Source organism: Callospermophilus lateralis, chromosome 8 (genome assembly GCF_048772815.1).
Source record: "Callospermophilus lateralis isolate mCalLat2 chromosome 8, mCalLat2.hap1, whole genome shotgun sequence".
In the NCBI taxonomy this organism is placed as follows: Eukaryota; Metazoa; Chordata; class Mammalia; order Rodentia; family Sciuridae; genus Callospermophilus; species Callospermophilus lateralis.
Window position 1 is genome coordinate 2,669,173 of NC_135312.1, and position 23,400 is coordinate 2,692,572.

The 23,400-nt window shown below is 48.2% G+C and overlaps 1 protein-coding gene across 5 annotated transcripts in view; it reads left to right on the forward strand.

The window, feature by feature from the left end:
- Rgs12 (regulator of G protein signaling 12) overlaps positions 1 to 23,400 on the forward strand; it is a 106,386-nt gene that overhangs the window by 26,298 nt on the left and 56,688 nt on the right. For all 5 annotated transcript variants that reach the window (XM_076864408.1, XM_076864411.1, XM_076864412.1 and 2 more), the window contains one exon: positions 12,894 to 13,010. In XM_076864408.1, the coding sequence (XP_076720523.1) occupies positions 12,894 to 13,010 (117 nt within the window). The remainder of the gene's footprint in view (positions 1 to 12,893; positions 13,011 to 23,400) is intronic.

Here is a 23,400-nt window from a genome sequence, read left to right on the forward strand (position 1 = left end):
AGATCAGTAACAGAGGCTACCTCAGGTATCAGGGAGAGCTGGGAGGGGACAAGAAGCTCTATCTGGTATTGGTTCTGTTTTTAACAATGGGACTGTGAACATGTTTAGTTTACTTAAATATCCCCTTAGAGAAAAAACATAACTGTTTTTCTTTTAATTCTTCTAATAAGAACAGTTGGCGAGCCTTGGCCATAGCCGTATTCCTAGGCATAGCTAATTACGGCTCCTCAGGTATCCACCAGGAGAGTCCTGGGTGTACTGACAGCTGGTGTGCACTTCTGGCACCGTGAGAGCGAGTGTGGAAACAGATGGTGAGAACAGTACCTGGAGAGCAGCAAAAGACCACGCCCCAGTCCTTGCTGTGTCCATCTCTGGGGAAGGGCAGCTGTGACCCCCACCTATGTGACAGTGCTCCCTGGGGCTGACCTTGCCCAGGTTTCCTTCCAGACACCTCAGGGCTGTGTAGGAAGGGGCTGTGCCTGTGCCTGCGCCCCATTGTCTCTGGGCCCTGAAGCACTTGGCCTAGAGTTCATCCTGCACAATGTCACTGCTCCAGATCATGGAACGGGAGATATGTTGGCCTCTGGGCCCATCTGGTGCCTGTGCAGAGTGCTGCGTGAGGGAGGGCATGAAGGCCGGAGCAGAAGGCATGAGACTTTGCTGACTGGAATCAGAGCGTGGGGCTCCCTTGAGGTGGGGGGAAATGAGCACAGAGAGGCGTAGGCAGAGGGTGGTGATGGTTCTGTCCATTCACCTGGTTTCCAGAGGTGAGACTGTTCAGAGCCAAGGGGTCACTCCATCCTGCCAGAACCAGGAGAGTCTGTATTTGAATCACAAACAGTATATTAATTGGTTTTGCTGCTTCTTGAGCCGTATCAAAATGCCTTCATGGTGCAGTCTGCAACTTGATTCACTCCCCCCACCTCCCGGTACTAGGTACCCTACCACTGAGCCACATCCCTAGTCATATTTTTTTATTTGTACCAGGTATTTAACCCAGGGATGCTTAACCACTGAGCCATGTCCTTAGCCCCCTGTTAAAAAATGTTTATTTTGCAACAGGGTCTCCCTAAGTTGCTGAGAGCCTCCCTAAATTTCCCAGGCTGGCCTTGAATTTGCAATCCTCCTGCCTCAGCGACTCAGCCACTGGGGTTACAGGTGTGCACCTCCACACCTGGCCAGCTGTTTTTATTTTGAGACAGGGTCTTGTTAAGTTGCCCAGGCTAGCCTTGGACATTCTAACCCTCCGCTTCAGTCTCCTGAGTATCTGGGGTTACAGGCCTGCACCTCTGAGCCTAGCTGCAATTGGATTTTTCATCATTCAACACAGTTTCAAAGATGAGTCTGAGGTAGTATGTGTGGCTGCAGTTTATTCTCTATGTAATACTGCGTTGTGTGTGTGCCACACACACACAAATTACTAGTAATGCTGTGTGACCGTTCTGTGCCGTTTCCGGGGGTGGTTGTCAGACTCGTAGCTTTGTGCCCATCTGACAGTAGTGGGATGGCATCTCGCCACAGCTTTGATTCCATTCCCTTCATGTTGGAGGTTTGGGCTTCCTCTTTACTGAGGCGCCTGCTCAGTCCTCTTGCCCATTACCACAGGGTGGCCTTGTCTTCATGGGCCGCAGACACTGGCTGCTGGTCCTCTGCTGACAGTGCTGCCCATGGATCGGTCCCCAGTCTGTGCCTAGTGTTTTTAACCCCCTGTGTGTCTTGGCAACCAGGAGTTCTTAATTTGAATGTAGCCAAGTGTGGGAGCCCCTTAAGGTTTTCTTTTGTGTCATTAAGTAACAAACTTTTAAAAAATTTTTTAGTCATTGATGGACCTTTATTTAATTTATTTATTTGTATGTGGTGCTGAGACTTGAACCCAGGGCCTCACACGTGCCAGGTAAGCGTTCTACCTCTGAGCCACCACCCCAGCCCCAAGTAACAAACTTTTTTTAATATGTATTTTTTTAGTTGTAGGTGAACACAGTGTCTTTATTTTATTTTTATGTGGTGCTGAGGATGGAACCCAGTGCCTCACACATGCTAGGCGAGCACTCTGCCTCTGAGCCCCAGCCCCGGCCTGTAAGTAACAAACTTATTACTACCCCGAGGTCAGAAAGGGCTTCTTCTTTTTCCTCCTCTCAGTTTCTTGGACTTGACGATGCATGAGTACCGTCAGTGAGATGAGGGAAGCGCTGTCTGTGGAGGAGCAGTTGTCCAGCTCTGTGTTCGTCCTTTCCCCAGGTCCCTTGCTTGCCCTCTGCCAGAGACCCCATGAATATATGTGAGGGCTCTGTTCCCCGGTTCTCTGTTCTTTGCCGTGTGCTTTCAGACACCATTACAGCTTTCTACAAAGTCTGTGTGCCCAACAGGCAAGTCCCCCCACCCCCCACCCCCGCCTCACGGTGGCTCTGCTTGGGCCACAAGCCCTGTAGGCATCCTCATGTCCACTGCAGCTCCATCTGCAGGTGAGTTTGGGATGATCGATATCTGTAGGGGAACAGGCCTTCTTCTTTGTGAAATGGTATCCCCTTGGTTTTGGTTTTCTCCATTTTCTTTCAGAAAACTTATGATTTCCATCATGAACACCCATAATTAAAGGTGCTGTTTAGGGTTATTTACTCCTAGGTACCCTACATAATTTCGCTGCTACCTTTATAAAACATTAATGCTAGCTCTCATAGTCTAAGAAGTGCGTCGGTCGTGACTTGGTGTCCAGTCGCCTGGCTGAGGGTTAGGAAGTTCCCTTCTGTTCCTCTTTGTTAATACGTGTTTTTAAGAATAGGTGTTTACTGTTAGCTTTTCTTTCTGAGTAATTTTATATTCCTTGAGATGGTGTGGGTTTCCTGCATTTGATGCTAATGAGGCAAACTGCAAGGATAGTGTTCAAGTGTTAGACCATGTCTGCACCTTGAGGTAGGTGCCCTTGCACCAGGATCTTTTCACACCCCAGTGGATGGGGATATCTCTTTTTTAAAGAGATACAGACAGATTTATTTAAAAAAGCACAGAAACATTCAAGGGAAAATGTGGACCAGAGGGAGAGACTACTGGTTTGCTAATATTTTTTAAAATCTGTGCTTATGAGTGAGACTGTAATTTTCACTTTTCTCCTTGCCTTTGTTTGGCTTTGGTATCAAGGTTATAGTCTCATAAAATCATAAAATTAATTGAAGGGCTGAGGTTGTGGCTCAGTGGTAGAGCACACGTGAGGCACTGGGTTCAGTTCTCAGCACCACATAAAAAAATAAATAAAAATGTCTTGTTCATCTACAACTAAAAATATTTTTAAAAATTAATTGTAGACTCTTTCCCTCTCTTCTCCTCCATTCTCTCTCTCTCTCTCTTTTTTTTTTTTTTTGGTATATTAGATATTTTATTTATGGGGGGAAAAAATCAAAAACCAAAAACAGATGCAGTAGCTCACATCCATAATTCTAGTGACTTGAGAGGGTGAGGCAGGAGGATTGCAATTTCAAGGCCAGCCTCAGAAATTTAGTGAGGCCCTAAGGAACTTAGTGAGATCCTGTCTCAAAGTAAAAATTTAAAAAATCCTGGGTATAGCACTTCTTTAGCATGCATGAGATCCTGGGTTCAACCCAGTACCCTAAAAATCCCAAAGCAACTGCGCACGCACACATGTACGTACACACACACACACTGTTATAACACATAAACACATGAACACACACATGCAGGCACACTCACACTCAAAAATACACAGCGACTCACACATAGGCATGCATACTCTCACACACTTGTACATAAACACACTCAGGCACTCACAAACACTAGCACACACTCACAAGCACAGATTCACACACACACATTGACACACATCCACACAAACAGTCCTAAACACATTCAGGCTCACATACACTCACATCATAACACATACTATACAATTCCAGACGCACTCACAGTCTCTTTCATGCATATGCACACTCACACATATTTAGTCATTCTCACCTACACACTAGCACATTCCTAGTCTGTCACACCCATACTCTTACAACTCCTCCAGTCATTCTTATGCTCATTCATTCACATGCTTGCACATCCACGTCATCCCACTCACGCAACCAGACACACACACACACTCTCACAGCCACACACAACACAGGCACATATACTTTTATACATTTACACTCTCAATGCACTGAAAAATGCTCTCACACTCACTTCTATGCACTCACATTCTCCTTAAAACATACTGGTGTACATACATGTACTTCCATTCACATACTCAAAATACACACATTCACACTCAGACACCTTCACTCACCAGCACACACTAACTCAGTCACATTCTCAAACTCCAGACTCGTGTATACTGACGTGCTAATGCAACCACACACTCACACACTCCTGCATGCTGACAGAGATGCACTGTCACAGTCACACAATTCCCACAGTGACACACACGCATACACATACTGACGCACCGTCATGCTCACAGGCAAACACACGCTCACACAATCACACTGTATCCCAAGCATACACTCTAGCTCAACACACCCATAGTCTCTCTCATAGTCCCTCACATACTTGCACACGGACACACTGACAGTCTCACATGCTCACACATATCACGCACACATTTACACCCTCACACCCTCCCTGACACACACATACCCACACACCGATACACATAGACTTGCACAGTCACACACAAACCCTGACACACTGTCATGCTCGCATTCTCACTCTGGCTCACACACACTCTTCTAGGGTGAGTTCTGCGTCCTCAGTCGTGCAGCCAGCTTTCTGAGGGCCAGCGCCTTCTGCCCTTTCACGAAGCTCTTAGCTTCCCTGTGTCGTGGGTCGTTGCAGGAGCCGTAGGCAGACAGTAGATTGAGACCCTCAGGAGGGGCCAGGAATCAGGTCTGGATGAATGGCTGGTGCAGCCCGCTGTGCCCTGGCGGCCGGGCCCAGGAGCCACGGCTGCTCCTGGCCTCCCTGCCTGAGCTGTTGTCTTGTGCTGGGGGCCAGGTGGCTCATTTCCCTCCTCTCCCATCCTTCAGCTGGGGCGGTCACGCCTGTCTTTTTTCATCTTCAGAGGTCCTAGTCCACACTGGTTTCCGGCACACAATGAGGTATTTCGTCCATAATTTAGTTTTCTGTCTCTACTTAAAGTTAAGTCCTTTCCTTTATATTCATCTTTTTCTCTTGATTGAAGGCTTAGTTTTTTTCTCTTGTCTTCCTCAAAAAAATGGTGATTCATTGTGGCCAGGAAACTTTCCTTCAGTAGCTTAGACGTACAACATTCCAAAGCCGTTGCTGAGCTTGTCTAGTTTTATGTTGAAAGGGCCTCTGGGTGACTCTGCAGTTGTTTTGATTTGGGACTTATGATTTTTTCCTGATACATGGAGGTTTGTTCTAACAGACTGAACTGGGAGTACTGGTTCTCCGCTACACCTTAGCCCCAAGCCTGGCTTCTGTGACTGGTCAGGGCTCTGCATCCTCGTCCTGTTCCCCAGCTGGATCCTTGCCTGGCCCTGCCTCCAGAGGGCGCTAGAGAGCACCAGGCAGGTAGATTATCGTGGCAGCACCTCACCCTGCAAGTCAGTTCCTTCCTCTCCAGCCCCAAGGTCCTCCTTTTTCCCCAGTGGGCAGACAGGACCCCCAGAGGTCCAAACCTGACCCAGGCCCCTCCCTGGAGTTTGGACTGTTCCCCTCTCCTCTGTTGGCTTTCCAGCCCCAGAGGAGGCGACTTCTGTGGTGTCTCAGGGCCCCTTTGCCTTCCCCATCGTCCAGCCATGCTGCCTTCAGGTGGAGCTCTGCTAACACGCTGGGCGGCGGGAGGCTCCCCTGAGTGGACCTGTCTGATGCTCTGGAGAAGTAAATCTTCCAGCTTTAAATTTCACTTCTCAGATCTACTGTGTCGCCTCTCTGGAAAACCTTCAGGTGACCTGGTGTCTATGTTAAGCTGAATTGTCTCTGCTTAGAGTTTATTTGCCTAGTAAATTCTGATGAGTTCTATGTACTCATCACTGGGGGTGCGGGGGAGTGGGCCAGGACAGACATAGGCCTGGCCCTGCAGGGACTATGGTCTAGGGTTGAATCTGTTTGGATTAGGCATTTTGAATTCTAGCAGTGGAGGCAACAAAAGAAAAAAAAATATACAAGTTACATTACATTAAAAGTTTCATTTAGGGGCTGGGGCTGGGGCTCAGTGGTAGAGCACTTGCCTAGCATGTGTGAGGCACTGGGTTCGATCCTCAGCACCACCTATAAATAAATGAATAAAATAAAGGTCCATACATATAAAAATATTTTTTTTAAAAAGTTGCATTTATTAAAAGACTCAGCCACCCAAGTGGAAAGCAGCAAACAGGACAGGAGAAACACTTGCCAACAGCACAGCTGGGGGTGGTAGACCAGACGCCATAGGAAAGCTCCACTCCGTGACGGTGGTGAACACCCGTCTGCAGAGCGAGGGAAAAGACCTGCATGGACCTTGCTCCAAAGAAGTTGTTCAAGTGGCAGTGGCAGGTGAACGAACACTCAGCATCACTACCCACCAGGCAAGGGCCAGTCCAAACCAGCGCAGCTCACTCTCAGCAGGATGGCTGCTGCCCCAAAACTAGGTAATAAGAGTGTGGGAGGAGGTAGAACAGTGAGAACTCTTGCGCACTGTTGGAAATGTCGGTGGTGCAGCCATTACAGTGTGTTAGTTCCCTAAAAGTAGAGCCCCCAAATGATCCAGCAATTCCACTTCTGAGGTGTATTTGGAAGCCTAAGAGCAGACTCAAGAGATGGGACCGTGTGTGCAGCAGCATCATCCGCAAGAAGTGCCCAAGTGTCCCCCACAGAGGAATGGAAATATAATGTGCCCACTCTCCCTGTGGAGCACAATTCAGCCTCAGACAGAACATCCAGAGGCGTGCCACGGCAGGGTGGAACTGAGGACTTCACTGAGAAGGATAGCTGTTGAGGGACAGACACCTGATTCAGTACATCCCAGGCCCGGAGTCTTGGAGCCCATGCAGCAGATAGCGTGGTGGTCTCCAGGGGCTGTTGGAGGTGGTGGGAGCTAGTGTTCAGGGAACAGAGCTTCTGTTTGGGAAGATGGGAAGCTCAGGAGACGGAGGGTGGTGTTTGAACAGCCCTGTGAAAGTGCCTGATGCTACCCAAGTGATCAAGATGGCACATTTTGTGTTATGTGTATTAAATGGCAGATTTATAAAAGTAACCCAAAAAGCACAGTGCAGTAATAGAATAAGATCTGGGAGCCAGCCATGTGGCACACGCCTGTAATCCTAGTGGCTCCGGAGGTTGAGGCAGGAGGATCCCCAGTTCAAATTCAGCCTCAGCAACTTAGTGAGACCCTGTGTCTAAATAACAAATAAAAAGGGTTGGGGATGTGACTTAGTGGTTAAGCACCCCTGGGTTCAATGCCTTGTGTCCCTCCACCCCCCAAAAGGATCTGAACTTCATGGCAGACCAGCCGCCCTCCTGGGCCTTGGCAGTTCTCTGTGTCTTCTGTTCTCATCTGTTTCTTGAGGGTTGGACTAGCTGGTTACCTGGTCACTTCTTGCCCTGCATTGGGGGATTCCAGGGGAGAATGTGTTGTTGGCCCAGAGAGGGGTTGATGGTTTGGCCCCAGAACAGCGGGCAGGGGTCAGCAGACCCTTACCCCATTTCTAGCTGTTTCATGTGGGGACCTGTCAATGTAAGAAAACAACAAATAGTGCCATTTTTACCCTGTAGGTGAAGTGTCACTTCAGTCACTTGCACTCGTTCCCAGAGTTGATTTAGCTTTTTGTAGGAATGTTGTCTGTCTGCTGGATTGTTAGATTTTTTTCTTTCTTTCTATTTCCAAATCTCACAACCTATCTGTATGTAACTGGGTGCAGGCTTCCCCCTGCCTGTACTGGGATACAGGTCCCCAAGCCGATTGCAGCAGGGCAGCTTGCAGGTATGGCCATGCTGTCCCAGGCAGAATTTCCTGTGTAGTCACCTGAGTTTTAAAAATTAAGCTTTTTCTTATTACAAAGCCATGGATTAATTACCCACTCCCCTAAATGCAGAAAGTACTGAATAGCTATATAATTTGTACAAAATAGACTCATTTCGTACAGATTTTGTAGCCTTTTCTGGTTAGCAGTAGACTCGGGATGTTTCACATGTTATTACTTGTGCTGTGACAAAGCCATCTGCATGGCTGCTCGGCTGACCTTGGACTTGGGTGGTCCTCCCCAACAGCTGTTGGGCAGTCAGCCCCCACATTGTTCAGCTTCATTAAGCCACTCAGCACCTTCCCCTCTGTCCTCTCATCAAGTCCTGGATGCTGAGCACTGTGCTGGGCGGCGGGTTTGAGAAGGGAACAGACAGAAGCTGAAGCCAAAGGTCCCTGCCACTCTCGGGGACGTGCCAGTCCACAGCAGGTATGTGCAGATGCTGGCAGTGTGCAGGCCCTGTCTAGGTTAGACTCCCCAGGGCCCCCTCCTCTGCCTTTCCTGGTGGGCAGGAAAGGCAGAGGAGGGGGCCCTGGGGAGTCTAACCTAGACAGGGCCTGCAGTCTAGTACAGGAGGGGACAAGGGTTGAGGGCCCCGGGAACTCTGTTTGGCAGGGCAGGCCTTGCAGCCTCAGCAATAGCAGAGCATGACTGGAGACCCACAGATATGAGTGGGTGGTCAGGGGGGGTTAGGCCAGCCTCGAGATGCTGGCCTTTCAGATCAGATATATTTTTAGACCTAGAATGAGCTTTAGGCAAGTTTTTGAAAAATGAATTTCTCTGACAAGTGTTTCTTGAGACTCTTTCACATTCTTTACTTGCCAAAAGGAACCCAGCAAGGTGGCCTGGCACGCGGGCTGTTGCAGTACGAGGGCAGGTGAGTGTAAGGGTCCGGCGAAGCGTTGGAGAAAGAGACCACAAGAGACCAGCCTCATGCAGTAAGCACGGGGGAAGTTTTATTGAACCAGCATGCTGGGGCTCCGTGCCCACTCAAGAAAGGAGAGCAGCCCAGAGCCCAGAGCCCAGAGCAGAGGTCAGGCAGAGCTTAAGTACACTTTTTGGTGAGGGTGGGGCCTTTGCATACATCAGAACAAATCATCATGAGGCGCAGGAAAATTGAACAAAACTGAGACATGATTAGTTCATTCATTGGCGGGAACAGGCTGGGCAGGGGTGATTGGTCACTTCTAAGCGGGGTACACATTTAAACTGATTGTTCTAGGGCCTAGATGCCTACGTGCTGGGCTACTCAGAGCCCTTAGCTATTAAACAACCAGGGAATCAATGGAAATATTTACTGGGCAGTTCCAGTATTGTCCTAACAGCTACAGAGATTACAGGTTCCGGGGGTAGCAGAGGAATTTAACAATACCTAGTCTTTTACTTTTTAGCCCAGGCCTTGCAATTTAGAAACTTTACAATGCCCGGTCTTTTACACTTTAACTCAGGCTCTGCGGCTTAGAATCAGCTTAGAAATTTTTACCTTTACAGTGAGGTGTGAACCTGAGCTTGCACACGGACACAGCCCAGGCCGGAGAGAGTGCCGGTTCCCTAGCCAGACTGTAATGCCATGTCCATAGCAATGCTTTCTCAGTTGTCACACCAGACTCTCTGTGGCAGGTGGCCAACGTGCCTGCCATCAGGAGCAGACACACGATAAAGACACTTCTGTGTCCGCACTGCAGCCACAGGTTCACTGCCCCCAGCAGGAGGCAAGAATCCACGTCAATGCAGACACCAGCCTCCAGGGGCCTGGCAGGAAGGGTTCCCCAGGCTTCAGCTTGGAGATGCTGCCTGTGCAGGTTGTCCACTCCTCAGCTGGGGACACACAGGTCTTCTTGTGCAACTGTGTCTTGGAGGGAACTTGACCTGGCCACGGCTGTGAGGTGCCCTGTGGTGCTCAGCTCTACCCTGGCCCCTGCTGGTCTTTCTTTTATGCTGCCTGTAACTGAAAGGAAGCCTTTCAGGGTCAGCTGTGGCTTTCTGGAGGGCTCTCCTCAGAGTTTGGCTGTGGAGGGTGAAGAGAGGGTGGTGCTTCCCCACCCTGGCAGCCACAGCCTCTGGGCCTGGGGCCCCTTGCCTGCCCAGAAGATGGTACTGCTGGCCCTCCCTGCCCTCCAGGAATGCTCCCCCCACCTGCCCTCCAGGGCTGCCCCCCACCTGCCATGCAGGGCTGCCTCCCACCTGCCATCTAGGGCTGCCCCCTTCCCAGCTACCTGCCCTCCAGGGCTGTCCCCCTACCTTCCCCTTTAGGGCTGCCCGCCCCCCACAGCCTCCCTTTTGCCCCCTCTGCCCCAGGACGCATCAGCTTCTTAGGGAGGTGCTACCTCTGGTTCCCTCCTGGGCTCCACTGCAAGGGTCTTCTGTGTTCCTGTGGCATCTGTCACAGGAGGCTGTCTGTGGCTCCTCTCTGTGTGCCCAGCACATTCTGCCACTCTTTCCATGCGTCAGCATTCATGTGTGTTCCCTGGCTGGGACCTGGTGTGTGTTCAGGACCTGCTGGTCGTGGGTGTTGGTGGGTGACCCAGCATGGTGGGGGCTCTTGCCCTGTACCCTCAGGTGAAAGGCGTGTGCATTCCTGTTGGATCCCATTCCTGTTGGCATTGACACCCTTCTGAGAGAAGAGCCTTGTGCCCTCTTTGCCCTGCTGTTCTCTTGCAGTCTGTCCCCTCCCCTCCTGTTTCCTCCTGCTGCTCTCTGTTCACAGTCCCCCACTGTTGGTCCATCCAGCTGTGTGCTCCATTCTGATGGCCTTTATCAAGTGTCCCCACAGTGTGGCCTTGCTTTGCCTGTCCCCTGCTCTGCAGCCTGTCTGACCGCTGCTAGGATTTTACCAGTGAGTGTGGGGATAGGGAATGTGAGAAACAGGCTCACCTGTCCCCACCAGCCCAAAGAGCAGACTAAGAGGCCCGAGGCAGAGCAGAAAGCAAGCTTTACTGTCCGTCTTGCAGGAGTGGCGCTGGGGGCGCAGGACACCCAGAGCAGTTACATCCTGCTGTCTCCTAGTGCCCTGCGACCCTCCCTGGTTTCTCGTTGGCTGAGTACCATGGGGTGCACAGTCTTCCTGACATCGCCTCGTTTCCTATCTCCTGTTGGGCTGTTTAAGGAAATATACCTTTAGTGTTCCCATCTCCCTGCTCTCTTGTGGTGGAGAGTCTTCTGGATCTAGTGCCTTTGGCACGGACACAGCTCTCACTTCCTTACTAAGTTACCATTTATTAACGGAGAGAGCCTCTCTGTCGGTCAGGCCTTCTGTTTGTCAAGGGGCAGTTGAGGGCATGGACTTGAGATCTGCCACATCCACAGGCTGTGATGCTGTTGTGTGAGTTAACTGCTGTACCTCTCCATTCTGTTTCTCCTCCAGCTGCCTTTATTACAGCCCAATTTTACATTTAAGGCTAAATACTGATTTCTGAAAATGGACCACCAGACTTTCTATTTCTTGGAGGGGGTGGGAGGACTTTGTGTGTAAGGGTAGGGTTTCTGTGGTGGCCTCTAGCCCTGGGCTGGCTGAGGGGATATGAGGACAGGAGTAGGGGTAGGGACTCTGAGACACCTGGCATTGGTGGGCTAGAGGTCCTGGTAAAGTGTTGGGTGGGACACTAAGGAAAGAAGGTGGGAAGGCAGAAACTGGTGACTGGGGACACTTGGCATTGAGATGACCAAGGAGGGCTGGGACAAGTGTGGGGCTGGGTAGTCATGTGGGAAAAGGACAGACCCTGACACTGAGGAGGATGGAGGCCCAGTGTGGGGGTCGTGGATCTAGACACCAGGAAGAGCATTGGGGGTGTGGGGAGCAGAGCAGGAGATGGGCTGTGCTCTGGGGTGGGGCCCATGGACCAGGGCAGGTGGACCATGGCTGCACTTGCAGGACCCTGGAAGGCTGGGCCTTGCTCCTTTGCTGTCTCTGTCACCAGCAGGGGTGACAGGGGTCGGTCTGTGGGCCAGGATGTCACTCCTGTGTGGCTCAGAGAAAGCAGCAGTGAGCCAGAGTTCAACCCCTAGTGACTTACAGGGAGTTGTTGCAGGGGTTCCCTCAGTTGGGCACAATCTTTAGGTAACAACAAACAACTTGGTGACCTCCTTCCGCCAGAGGCACTCTCAGGTTCGCAGGTGTCCGGGGATCCCGCTTGCCGGCTCTGCGGGAAGTTTCTGCCATGTGCTGGGCACCAGGGACTGCTGGTGAGTCTCCCTGTGTCCAATGGGGGGGAAGAGCCACAGTCTTACCAGCTGCATGCTTCGGGCGTCGGTGCTGATTGGCCTGTGGGCTCACGAGAGCAGCCTGTGCACCATGCTTCCCGCTCCCCAAGCGCTCCCCTGCTCTTCCTTTGGCTCTTTGGAGTCGGCTGTCCTGTGCCTTTGGGGTTAGAGAGTGGGGCTTGGAGGTGTCATCTGGCGCAGACAGTTGGCAACTGGCAGAGCAAATATCTGGAAGTTCTGAGATGTCTCTTTCCCCTTCAACTTTGTTTTGTTTTGTTTTGTTTTTAAAGAATTTATTTTAATTGAGGATGGACACAATGCCTTTATTTTATTTATTTATTTGTATGTGGTAATGAGGATCAAACCCAGTGCCTCACAAATGCCAGACAAGCGCTCTACCACTGAGCTTCAATCCCAGCCCCTCAGCTTTATTTATTTTTAAAACATATTTTGTTTTTTTAGTTGTAGTTGGACACAATACCTTTATTTTATTTTTATGTGGTGCTGAGGATCAAATCCAGCTCCCCACACGTGTTAGGCGAGTGCTCTACTGCTGAGCCACAACCCCAGCCCCTCAGCTTTATTTTTGATTGTGTAAAATGTACTAGTGAAGCGCTCACCCTGGGTGGCACCAAGTCTAGTTATACCTCGACTCACTGTCCTGTGCAGTGGGGAAGAGCTGAACGTCTGCTCTGGAAGGACCACCTGACACGCCTTTTTTTTGTTGCTATTGTTTAGGGCTCCAAATTTGGACGGGGAATTGGGTTCACCCAGACTTCTCAACGAACTTCTGCACGGAGATCGTTTGGAAGATCCAAGAGGTTCAGCATCACGCGGTCCCTCGATGACCTAGAGGTAGGTCAGGTTAATTCTTCTTGCTCAAGATCCTGAAGCTGAAAATCGGCCTTAGAGATGCGTCCTTCTGTCCTTTGGCCTGCCTGGACCTCCCCATCCTCAGTGGGAGCCATGGGCTTCCCAGAGAAGCTCCCAGGGTTGCTTGACCTTTGCTGCCCTGGAGGTGCCTGTGAGCATCCGTGGCCCTCGGCGTAGGAGGCACTGTGTAGACAGACAGCAGCTCGTTTATCCCAGGAGCCTTCCTGGAGGAAGGAGTTGGTCCTGAGGGCATACTGTTCTGGGTGGCTCTTTCATCTTTTATTCCTTTTTTTTTTTTTTTTTTTTTTTTTTTACAAATAGTGAATTTTATTTTTGGAGAGCAATTTCAGTTTTACAGAAAACTTGAGCACAAGTCACAAAGCCCCCCACCCCCACCCCGCTCCTGTCCTCAGGGCACCAGTTGACATGGTTGTGTAGGAAGGGTGCATGTGTCACACCAGATGCAGTGCTGCTAACTAGGGCACAGGGAACTGGTCATGCCTTAGCAGGTGTGGACAGGTGGACAATGCAAACCCACCTGGTGGCAGGGGCAGGACATGGCCCTAGACACTGTATGCCTTGTTCCACCTCTTTTAAAATGTTGCACTGTGTTTTCAAGACTTGCTCACCTGGCTTTAGCTCTGCTGCTGTCTTGTGGCCTGGTGTGGCATTCTGCTTCAAGTGCATGCAAAGCGCTCTCCTGCCCAGCTCCATGAGCACACAGTGGCACTGTCCCGGACTGTCCCATGAAAGGAAGGGCCGGGCGAGGGGCACGGCCACATGCTTGCCCCTGTGGCTGCTCTGACTCGCTGTTCAGGGAGGAGGGCAGGCTGTTGTGTGCTGGTGTCCTGTCTTCCGGTGAGGCTTTCTGCCAGGTATGCTGTCTGGGAGACAAACCAGACAGACTCAGGTCCCTGCCCAAGAGAGGGAGAAGCATGTGTGTGTGCAGCTTCGCTCAGCGTGGAGGGCCGCAGGTCACTACGGTCACTGCGGTCACTGAGGTGGACTTCCACTGCTCGTGTTTCTCACACCTCAGAGGTGGTCACCCAGGCCTGGGCCCTGACATCCTCAGTGCTAGAAGGAAGTGAGTGGGCTGGCTGTTTGGGTCAAGAGCCCAGCTGAGGCATGGTCCTCAGTGCCCCTCCTCAGGCAGAAGCCTGGGTGTGGAGACTCTGTTGCTCTCAGGCTTTCCATCACCTGTGCCACCTCTTTTTTCTTTTTGGTACTGGGTCTTTAACCCAGGTGTCCTCTACCACTGAGCCACATCCCCAGCCCTTTTTTTTCAATTTTGAGGTAGGGTCTCACTAAGTTATTTAAGGCCTTGCTAAGTTGCTAAGGCTGGCTGTGAACTTGGGTTCCTGGCTCCGCCACGCCATCTTCTCTGCCACCTGGGAGTGGACCAGAGACAGCGGCAGAGAGCTCTTTGTGGGCCTGTTTAGTGAGCAGCACAGTGCAGAGTGACCCAAGGTCAGAGGAAATTCTGAGGAAATGAGAAGGCACTTTGAACCGAATAATAATGAAAATACCATCTGTCTAAACTTGTGGGACTTAGCACAACTGTGCTTATAGGTTCATTGCCCCTAGATCACCAAGGAAAGGAGGTAGAAGGCATCATAAGTGTGGACAAGGGCCAGAGAAGTCATGGCTGGACAATAACAATGGTCAGAATAGCAGTTTATGAAACAGGAAACTAACCAACTCAACTTACAACAGATAAAAGAGGATTACTTCCCAGCTGGTCTTATGAGGTCACCATAATCTTAGTACCAATCTGCTGAGACACTAGAAGAAAGGAAAGTTCAAGCAAGCTCACCAGCAGTAGCCTTGAGAATCCTAAGCCACACATTAGCTAGTGGAGTCCAGCAGTTTACAAAAAGGGGAACAAACACCACCTTTATTCTAAGGGTATAGTGTTTTTGAATATTTGAAAATCAATCACTATAACTTACCACATTAGCAGAGTAAGTTAGGAAAGGCCTACTGTCAGTAGAGGCAGGAAAGTCACTTGATAAAACTCCGAACCCACTTGTGGCAAAACAAACAAAACGTGATACAGCAGAAATGAGGGCCTCTTTTAGTCTGAGGAAGGTGTGGGAATCCATGGCCTGTGTCCTGTGCAGTCTGTCCTTGGAGAGCAGGAGCAAGAGAAAGGCGTCTGCTTCACCTTTCTATTTGAATTTTTGTGGGACGTCCTAGTTAAATGTCCTAAGAAGGTAAAAACAGTAGAAGCCTAAAAAGCTTGCAAAGAGGGCTGGGGCTGGGGCCAGCGGTAGAGTGCTGCCTAGCACGTGGGAGCCCTGGGTTCGATCCTCAGCACCACATAAAATATAAATAAAATAAAGGTATTGTGTCCAACTACAACTAAAAAATATTTTTAAAAAAAGCTTGCAAAGAATAAATGAAAATGTTTTTCTCAGGTGATATGATTGCAACCTAGAAAACCCAAATGTGTCTGTAGAGAGTAGTGAGTGAATTGAGCACGGTTGCTAGACATTTGGTTTCTTTTATTGATGCCTGTGGTGCTGGGGAGGGATGCAGGGCCTCCTTCACACTGAGCCCGCACTCTCCTGCTCAACTGTGTGGCTGCCCTGGAGGTGTGTTCATATATAGGAGCCAGTTATGGGTACAGTTAGAAAACGAGGGTATGCGTTTTAGTCAAAATACCAGCAGGTATTTTGTGGAACTTAAGAAAATGACTCTAAAATATTCATGGAAGTGAAAACAAAATATCATCAAATTGTAAAAGGCTGAGAGTAGCCAAATATTTTTTTTCTACTTTTGACTCTGGTAAAGTACACAGAACAGAAGTTGCCATTTCAACTTTGTAGGTGTGCAGTTCAGTGCCCTTAGGCACGTCCACTGTAGGCACTGCTGTCTCTGTCCATCTGTACCACTTTTTTTGTCTTGCTAACTGGAATTCAACCCATTACACAGGAACTCCCCTTCCCTCCTCCTGGCACCCGGCAAGCCCTCTACTTTCTGTAAGCAGGGATTTTGACCATGAGTAGAGTTCTGCGGTATTCACCCTTTTATTTCACTATGCTAAGTGAAATAAGCCCTCAATCCGTATTGTGGCATGTGTCAGTTTCCCATAAGAATTTAAATTTCTTCCTTCAGCTGGTAATATTCCTCTACAGGGAAGACTCACTCTGCTCATCCATTTGTCTGCTGATGGATCCTTGGTGTTGCTGTGAACTTGGGTGTCCAAATATTCCTGCTTTCCAACGCTCAGCACATAAAAAAAATAAATAAAATAAAATAAAAGAGATAATATCTTGCATTCTATCAGATCATGATGGAATAAAGTTAGAAATCAATAATAAAATAAAAAATGGATGCTATTCTAACACCTGGAGATTGAATAATACATTACTGAATGACCAATAGATATCGGAAGAAAACAGGGATGAAATAAAAAATACTTAGAGGTAAATGAGAATAGTGATACAATATATTAAAGTCTCTGGGACACAATGAAGGCAGTGCTAAGAGGAAAGTTCATTGCATTGAGCTCATTCATTAAAAGAATAAAAAATCACCTAACATTACATCTCAAAGCCCTAGAAAAAGAACAAATCAACATCAAAAGCAGTAGAAGACAGGAAATAATTAAAACAGAGCTAAAATCAATGAAAATTTAAACAAAAAAATTTAACAAAAAATCAACAAAACATAAAGTTGGTTATTTGAAAAAAGTAAATAAAATTGATAAACCCTTAGTTAAGCTAATAAAGAGAAAGAGAGAATACTCAAATTACTGAAATTCATACAGAAAAAGGAAATATCACAACAGACACTACTGAAATAAAGATGATGATCAGAAACTATTTTGAAAATCTATACCCTAATAAAATAGAAAACATTGACAAATTTTCAGGAGGACATAGAAAATTTAAACAGATAAATTTCAAGCAATGAAATTGAAGACACAATTTCAAAAGCCTACCAACTAAGAAAAGCCCAGGAGCAGACAGATTCTCAGCTAAGTTCTACAAGACCTTCAAAGAAGAATTAACTCCAATACTTCTTAAATTATTCCATGAAATAGAAAAGGAGGGAACCCTTCCAAACTCATTCTGTGAAGCTGTATTACCCTGATACCAAAACCAGACAAAGACACATCAAAGAAAGAAAACGAGACCAATATCCATAATGCATCTACATGAAAGAGTTCTTAATAAAATCCTGGCAAACTGCATACAGAAACATATTAAAAAGACAGTGCACCATGATCAAGTGGGATTCATCCCAGGGATGCCAGGTTGGTTCAACATATGGAAGTCAATAAACGTGATTCATCACATCAACAGACTTAAAGACAGGAATCACGATTATCTCAATAGACACAGGAAAAGCACCTGACAAAATTCAGCATTCATTCATGTTCAAAACACTAGAAAAACTAGGGAGTAAGAACATACCTCAACATTGTAAAAGCAATATACAAGAAACCCAAGGCCAACATCATTCTAGATGGAGAAAAATTGAAAGCATTCCTGCTAAAAACTGGAACAAGACAGGGATGCCCTTTTTCCCCACTCCTCTTCAACATAGTCCTGGAAACCTTAGCCACAGCAAACATACAAAAGAAAGAAATCAAAGGGTGTTGAATAGGAAAAGAAGAACTCAAACTACCCCTATTTGCCAATGACATGATTCTATATTTAGAAGACCCAAAAAATTCCACCAGAAAACTTCTAGAATGAATAAATGATTGAATTCAGCAAAGTAGCAGGATATAAAATAAACACCCACTGGCTGGGGATATAACTCAGATGGTAGAGTACTTGCCTTGCATGCACAAGGCTGCCCTGGGTTCAATTCCCAGCACCACCACCACCACCATAAATAAATAAACAAATAAATATCACCCATAAATCAATTGTGGGTGATGAATCAATTGAAATAGAATTTAGAAAACTATCCCATTCATAATATCCTCAAAAAAAAAAAAAGATATTTGGGAATCAAGCTCTCAAAAGAGATGAAAGACCTCTACAATGAAAACTACAGAACACTAAAGAAAGAAATTGAAGAAGACCTTAGAAGATGGAAAGATCTCCGTGTTCTTGGATAGGCAGAATTAACATGGTCAAAATGGTCATACTACCAAAAACACTATACAGATTTACTGCAATTCCTATTAAGATCCCAATGACATTCTTCATAGAAAAAAAAAAAAGGCATGAAATTCATTTGGAAAAATAAGACATCCAGAATAGACAAAGCAATCCCTTAGTGAGAAAAGTGAAGGAGGAGGTGTCACAATACCAGCCTTACAGAGCCTTAGTAACAAAAACTGCTTGGTGTTGGCATCAAAACAGACACAAGACCAATGGTACAGAGTAGAAGACACAGACAAACCTACATAAATGCAGTTGTATCACACTGGACCAATGCACCATAAATGTAGACTGGAGAAAAGACGGTCTCTTCAACAAGTGATGCTGGGAAAATTGGAAATTCATATGTAGCAAAATGAAGTTAGATCCCTATCTCTTACTCTGAGTATCTAAGAGTATCAAGGACCTAGGCACTAGACCACAGGCCCCGAGCCTACTAGAAGAAAAAGTAGGCACAATTCTCTACCATGTCAGCTTAGGAACTGACTTCCTCAACAAGATTCCTAAAGCACAAGAAGTAAAATTAAGAATTAATAAATGGGCCCGGTGTGGTGGTGCATGCCTGTCATCCCAGCAGCTCGGGAGGCTGAGGCAGGAGGATTGTGACTTCAAAGCCAGCCTTAGCAACTTAACAAGACCCTAAGCAACTCAGCAAGACCCTGTCTCTAAATAAAATACCAAAAAGGGATGGGGATGTGGCTCAGTAGTTAAGCACACCTGAGTTCGATCCCCAATACCAAAAAAATAATAATAAAATAAAAAGAATCAATAAAGGGATGGTATCAACTAAAAACCTTCACAGCAAAGGAAACAATCAAGAATGTAAAGAGAGAGCCTACAGAATAGGAGAAAATTTTTGTCAGGTGCACCTCAGAGCACTAATCTCCAGAATATATAAAGAACTCAAAAAACTCAATACCAACCCCCCCCCCAAATAACCCAGTTAATAAATGGGCTAAAGAACTGAGCAGACACTTCACAGAAGAAGAAATACAGCCGCTTAACAAATATATGAAAAAAATGGTCAACATTTCTAGCAATTAGAGAAATGCAAATTAAAACTACACTGAGAGGGCTGGGGCTGGGGCTTAGTGGTGGAGCACCTGCCTAACACGTGTGAGGCACTGGGTTTGAGCCTCAGCATTTAAACAGAATAAAGGTAACGTGTCCATCCACAGCTTAAAAAAAAAAAAAAAAGAAAAGAAAGAAACAAACAAACCTATACTGAGATTTCATCTCACTTCAGTCAGAATGGCAATTATCAAGAATACAACTAACAATAAGTGTTGGTGAGGATGTGGGGAAAAGGGTACAATCATACATTGTTGGTGGGACTGAAAATTGGAGCAACCACTCTGGAAAGCAGTGTGGAGATTCCTCAGGAAACTTGCAATGGAACCACCATTTGACCCAGCTATCCCACTCCTTGGCATATACCTGAAGGACTTAAAGTCAGCATACTATAGTGACACAGGCACATCAATGTTTACAGCAGCTCAATTCACAATAACTAAGCTATGGAACCATCTTAGGTGCCCTTCAACAGATGAATGAATAAAGAAAATCTGGTATATACATAATGGCATATTACTCAGCTATAAAGAAGAATTTCGAGTTTATGGCATTTGCCAGAAAATGGATGGAACTGGAGACTATCATGCTAAGTGAAATAAGCCAATCCCAAAAAACCAAAGGCCAAATGTTCTCTCTGATATGCAGATGATAATATGCAATAAGGGTGGGCAGCAGGGAAGAATAGAAGTTCAAGGAGGAGACAAAGGGGAATGAAGGGAAGGGGGTGGGATAGGAAAGACAGTAGAATGAATCGGACGTACTTTATGTTCATATGTGAATACACAATCAGCGGAACTCCCCGTCAGGTTCAGCCACAGGAATGGGAAGTCATGCTTCATGGATGTGTAATCTGAGTACATTCTGCTGTCATGTATATCTAAAATGAACAAACTAAAGAAACCAAAGAAACAAATGTCCCTGCTCTCAATTCAAGATTTTGGGGGGACCTTCATACTGTTTCTACCGAGGTTCTGCCATTTGCATTCCCTCCTGCAGTGCATGAGGTTCTGCCAGGTCACATCTTGGCTGATGCCTGTCATTTCCTTCTGTTTGCTAGTGCCACCTGCATGGGTGTGGGGTGGCCTCTCGTTGTATTTTCCTAATGACTAATAATGTTGGGTGTCTTTCCTTGTGGTTACTGGCCATTTGAACATCCTCTTTGGAGAAATATTTATTCAAGTCCTTTGCCCACTTTTAATCAGGTTGTGGAAGCTCTCAATATATTTGGGATATTAATCCTCTATCACATATATGTTTTGCAATTTTCTCCCTGTCTGTGAATTGCCTTTTAACTCTTTTGGTATTTTTTCTTTTCTTTCTTTTTTTTTTTTCACAGTACTGGGGATTGGATGCAGGGCTTCTGTTATGCTAGTCAAATGTTTTATTTTTTGAGACATGGTCTCACTAAGTTGCCCAGGTTGACCTTGAATTTGTACTCCTCTTGCCTCAGCCTCCTGAGTATCTGGGATTACAGATAAGTGTCACCATGCCCGGCTGATATTATCTTTTGATGTACAAAATTCTTAACTTGTCATGAAGTCACAAGGAAAATTAGAAAACACCTTAGATAAATAAAAATGAAAACACACACACACACAAACACAACCCACGAAAACTCACAGGACACAGTGAAGGCAGTGCCAGGGGAGAGTCACAGCTATCCATGGTGACGTCTAGGACCAACCTAAGGAACTGAGGAAGGATGAGGGAACAAAACCCTGAGCTAGAAGAAGGAAGGAGACTGAGCAGAGAATGAGCAGAGAAAACAGAAAATCAGTGAAACCAAAAGTTACTTCTTCATACAGATCAACAAAAGTGACAGCTTCTTAACTAAATGAAATAAGGGGAAAAAAGAGAAGACTCAAAATTACTAAAATCAGAAACAAGATGGGGACGTTATTTCCATTCTATGGAAACAAAAAGAATTATAATACAAGAATAAGAAGGGAGTGCTGTAAGCAGCTGCGCCATGCTGCATGGAATTGTTCCAAGTGCAGCCTCAGCCCAGGCGGGCCCCGAGAAGTGGGTCTGATCAGATGCAGGGCTCTCGAGGGCCCGGGGAGAGACGGCCCTGCCCAGGACGTGCTGGCAGCTGCTGCCCTGCGCCTGCACAGGGCTCCCTGCTCCTGCACTGAGCTGGAGCCAGGTGGAGCAATGCGGGTACGTGTACATGTGCGTGTGTGTATACGTGTGCGTGTACATGTGCGTGTGCATGTACGTGTGCGTGTGTATACGTGTGCGTGTACATGTGCGTGTGCGTATACATGTGCGTGTGCGTGCGCGCATTTCCCTGGGCCGTCCTGAGCAGCACTGCTGCAGGGGTCTTTGGCACCGCTGGCTCCCTTCCTCTTCCCACCTGCTCCTATATCGCGTGAGGGGTTATGCACCTGGGCTGCACCACTTAGGGGGGAAAGAGAGGCCAGTATTGTTATCCTGCCCTTTCCCTCGTCAGGGCGCAGCCGCTGCTCTAAAGAGAACAGTTTGAGAGATTTTTTGCTAAGATCAGCTTCAGGGTTTCTGTTCCTTTGAACTCTATTTTGAGGCTCAGCCTCTGGAGCCCAAAGTTTTGCTGTGTGTAGCCTCCTGGTCAGTGGCCTCCCAAGGCTGGAGGCAGCTCGCTGACCAGTGAGAAGCATGAGGACATGACAGTGTGACAGCCCAGGGCTGGGCCTTGGGCTCAGCGTTTACAGCTCTCACCTAGCACTTGCGAGGCCCTGGGTTCGATCCTCAGCACCACATGAAGAAAATAAATAAATGAAATAAATGGCAGTGTGGCAGCACGTGTTCTGCAGTGGGAGCATCTCCCTGGGACACCAGCCTGTGGCTGTGACCTTGGCTGTTGGGGAGCCCCAACTTTGACTCTGGTGGGCTCTGTGACCAAGAGGTAGGAAATGGGTAAAAGTCAGGGTGTTCTCCTTGAGTGCTGGGGCCCCCAGCAGTCTCCAGGATGCAGCCCTTACGTTGCGTGCCTTCTGGAATCTATAGAAAGGCTGAGGAGCAGATGTAGGAAGACCTCCACCCTGAGGACAGCGCCACCCACATGTGCCACTGAGTTGTAGAGGCAAGGGTGGAGACGTCTCTCCAGGTGAAGTCTGGGTCACAGCAAACTGTGCCACTGGGGCACTCTGGAGGCCGAGGAGGACCAGACCCCAGCAGTGGCTGTGGGTCCCCTGAGAGGCCATTTGTTCCTCTTCAGGCCCTAACAGTTGGTCAGGCTTGGCAGGAAGCATCCCGAGAAGGCTGATGGTGGCTCTGAGGGAGCTAAGTGCTGGCCCGGGCCAGGATGGTAGGGAGGGAGAACATGAGGAGCTCTGCACGTGAGGCCTGAGCAGGCCTGAGGGCTTGGGGACAGTGATGCAGCCAGGGGTCAGCAGGAAGAGGGCCCAGGCCATCCCCACAAGGGCTGGGACAGGCCCGGGGTCTCCAACTCCCCTGACCATATTGCCCATGGTTTGAAATGTGACATTCTTAGGTGCTGCCAAGCGCTAATAATTGTGGTTCTGTGAACTCAGCACTGGTCATACTCAGCCCCGTAGCTGTCCCGTCACCCTCTGAGGCCTGGCTCTTCTCAGGGTCTCTTGGGCTCGTGATCCCATTTGTGGAGGTGGTAGAGGGTGCGAGCCATGACTGAGGGCAGCCTGTTGTTGATGAAAGAAACTCCTGCAGGGTCGGCTGGGGTCTTGCCTTACACAGTGGGAAACTGAGGCAAGGTGCCCGTCTGAGCACCGAATCCAAGGCCGTGCGGTGTGGGGGTGGCTGACGAGAAGCAGCCACAGCCAGACTGGTCCTGCTGCCCTCCCAGGACTCCCCGGTGCCTTCTAACCTCCTGGCATTTCATGCTGTTCCTGGGCATGGCAGCGATGCTCGGCCCAGCTGAGGTCCTGGGCTCAGCGGATTTGCTCCCCAGCAGTGTGCAATGGACAAACAGACCTCACAGGAACAGGCCAGGGGTAGCAGTGGGGAAAGAGCAAGGCACAGCGGGGAGGCAGTGCCAGCTGCTCTGGGCCGTGGGTCACACCCTGCCCTCTGCTGAGAGGGGGGCCTCGCAGCCAGCCACACTGCCCAGGGAGTGGCCAAGGCAGAGTGTAGGATTGCCCACGGAGCCGAAGGTGTCTCCATGGCCTTTCCCCCCAGGTTTGCTGTCCTGGTCTCAGCCCCCGTTGCTTCTGCAGGAC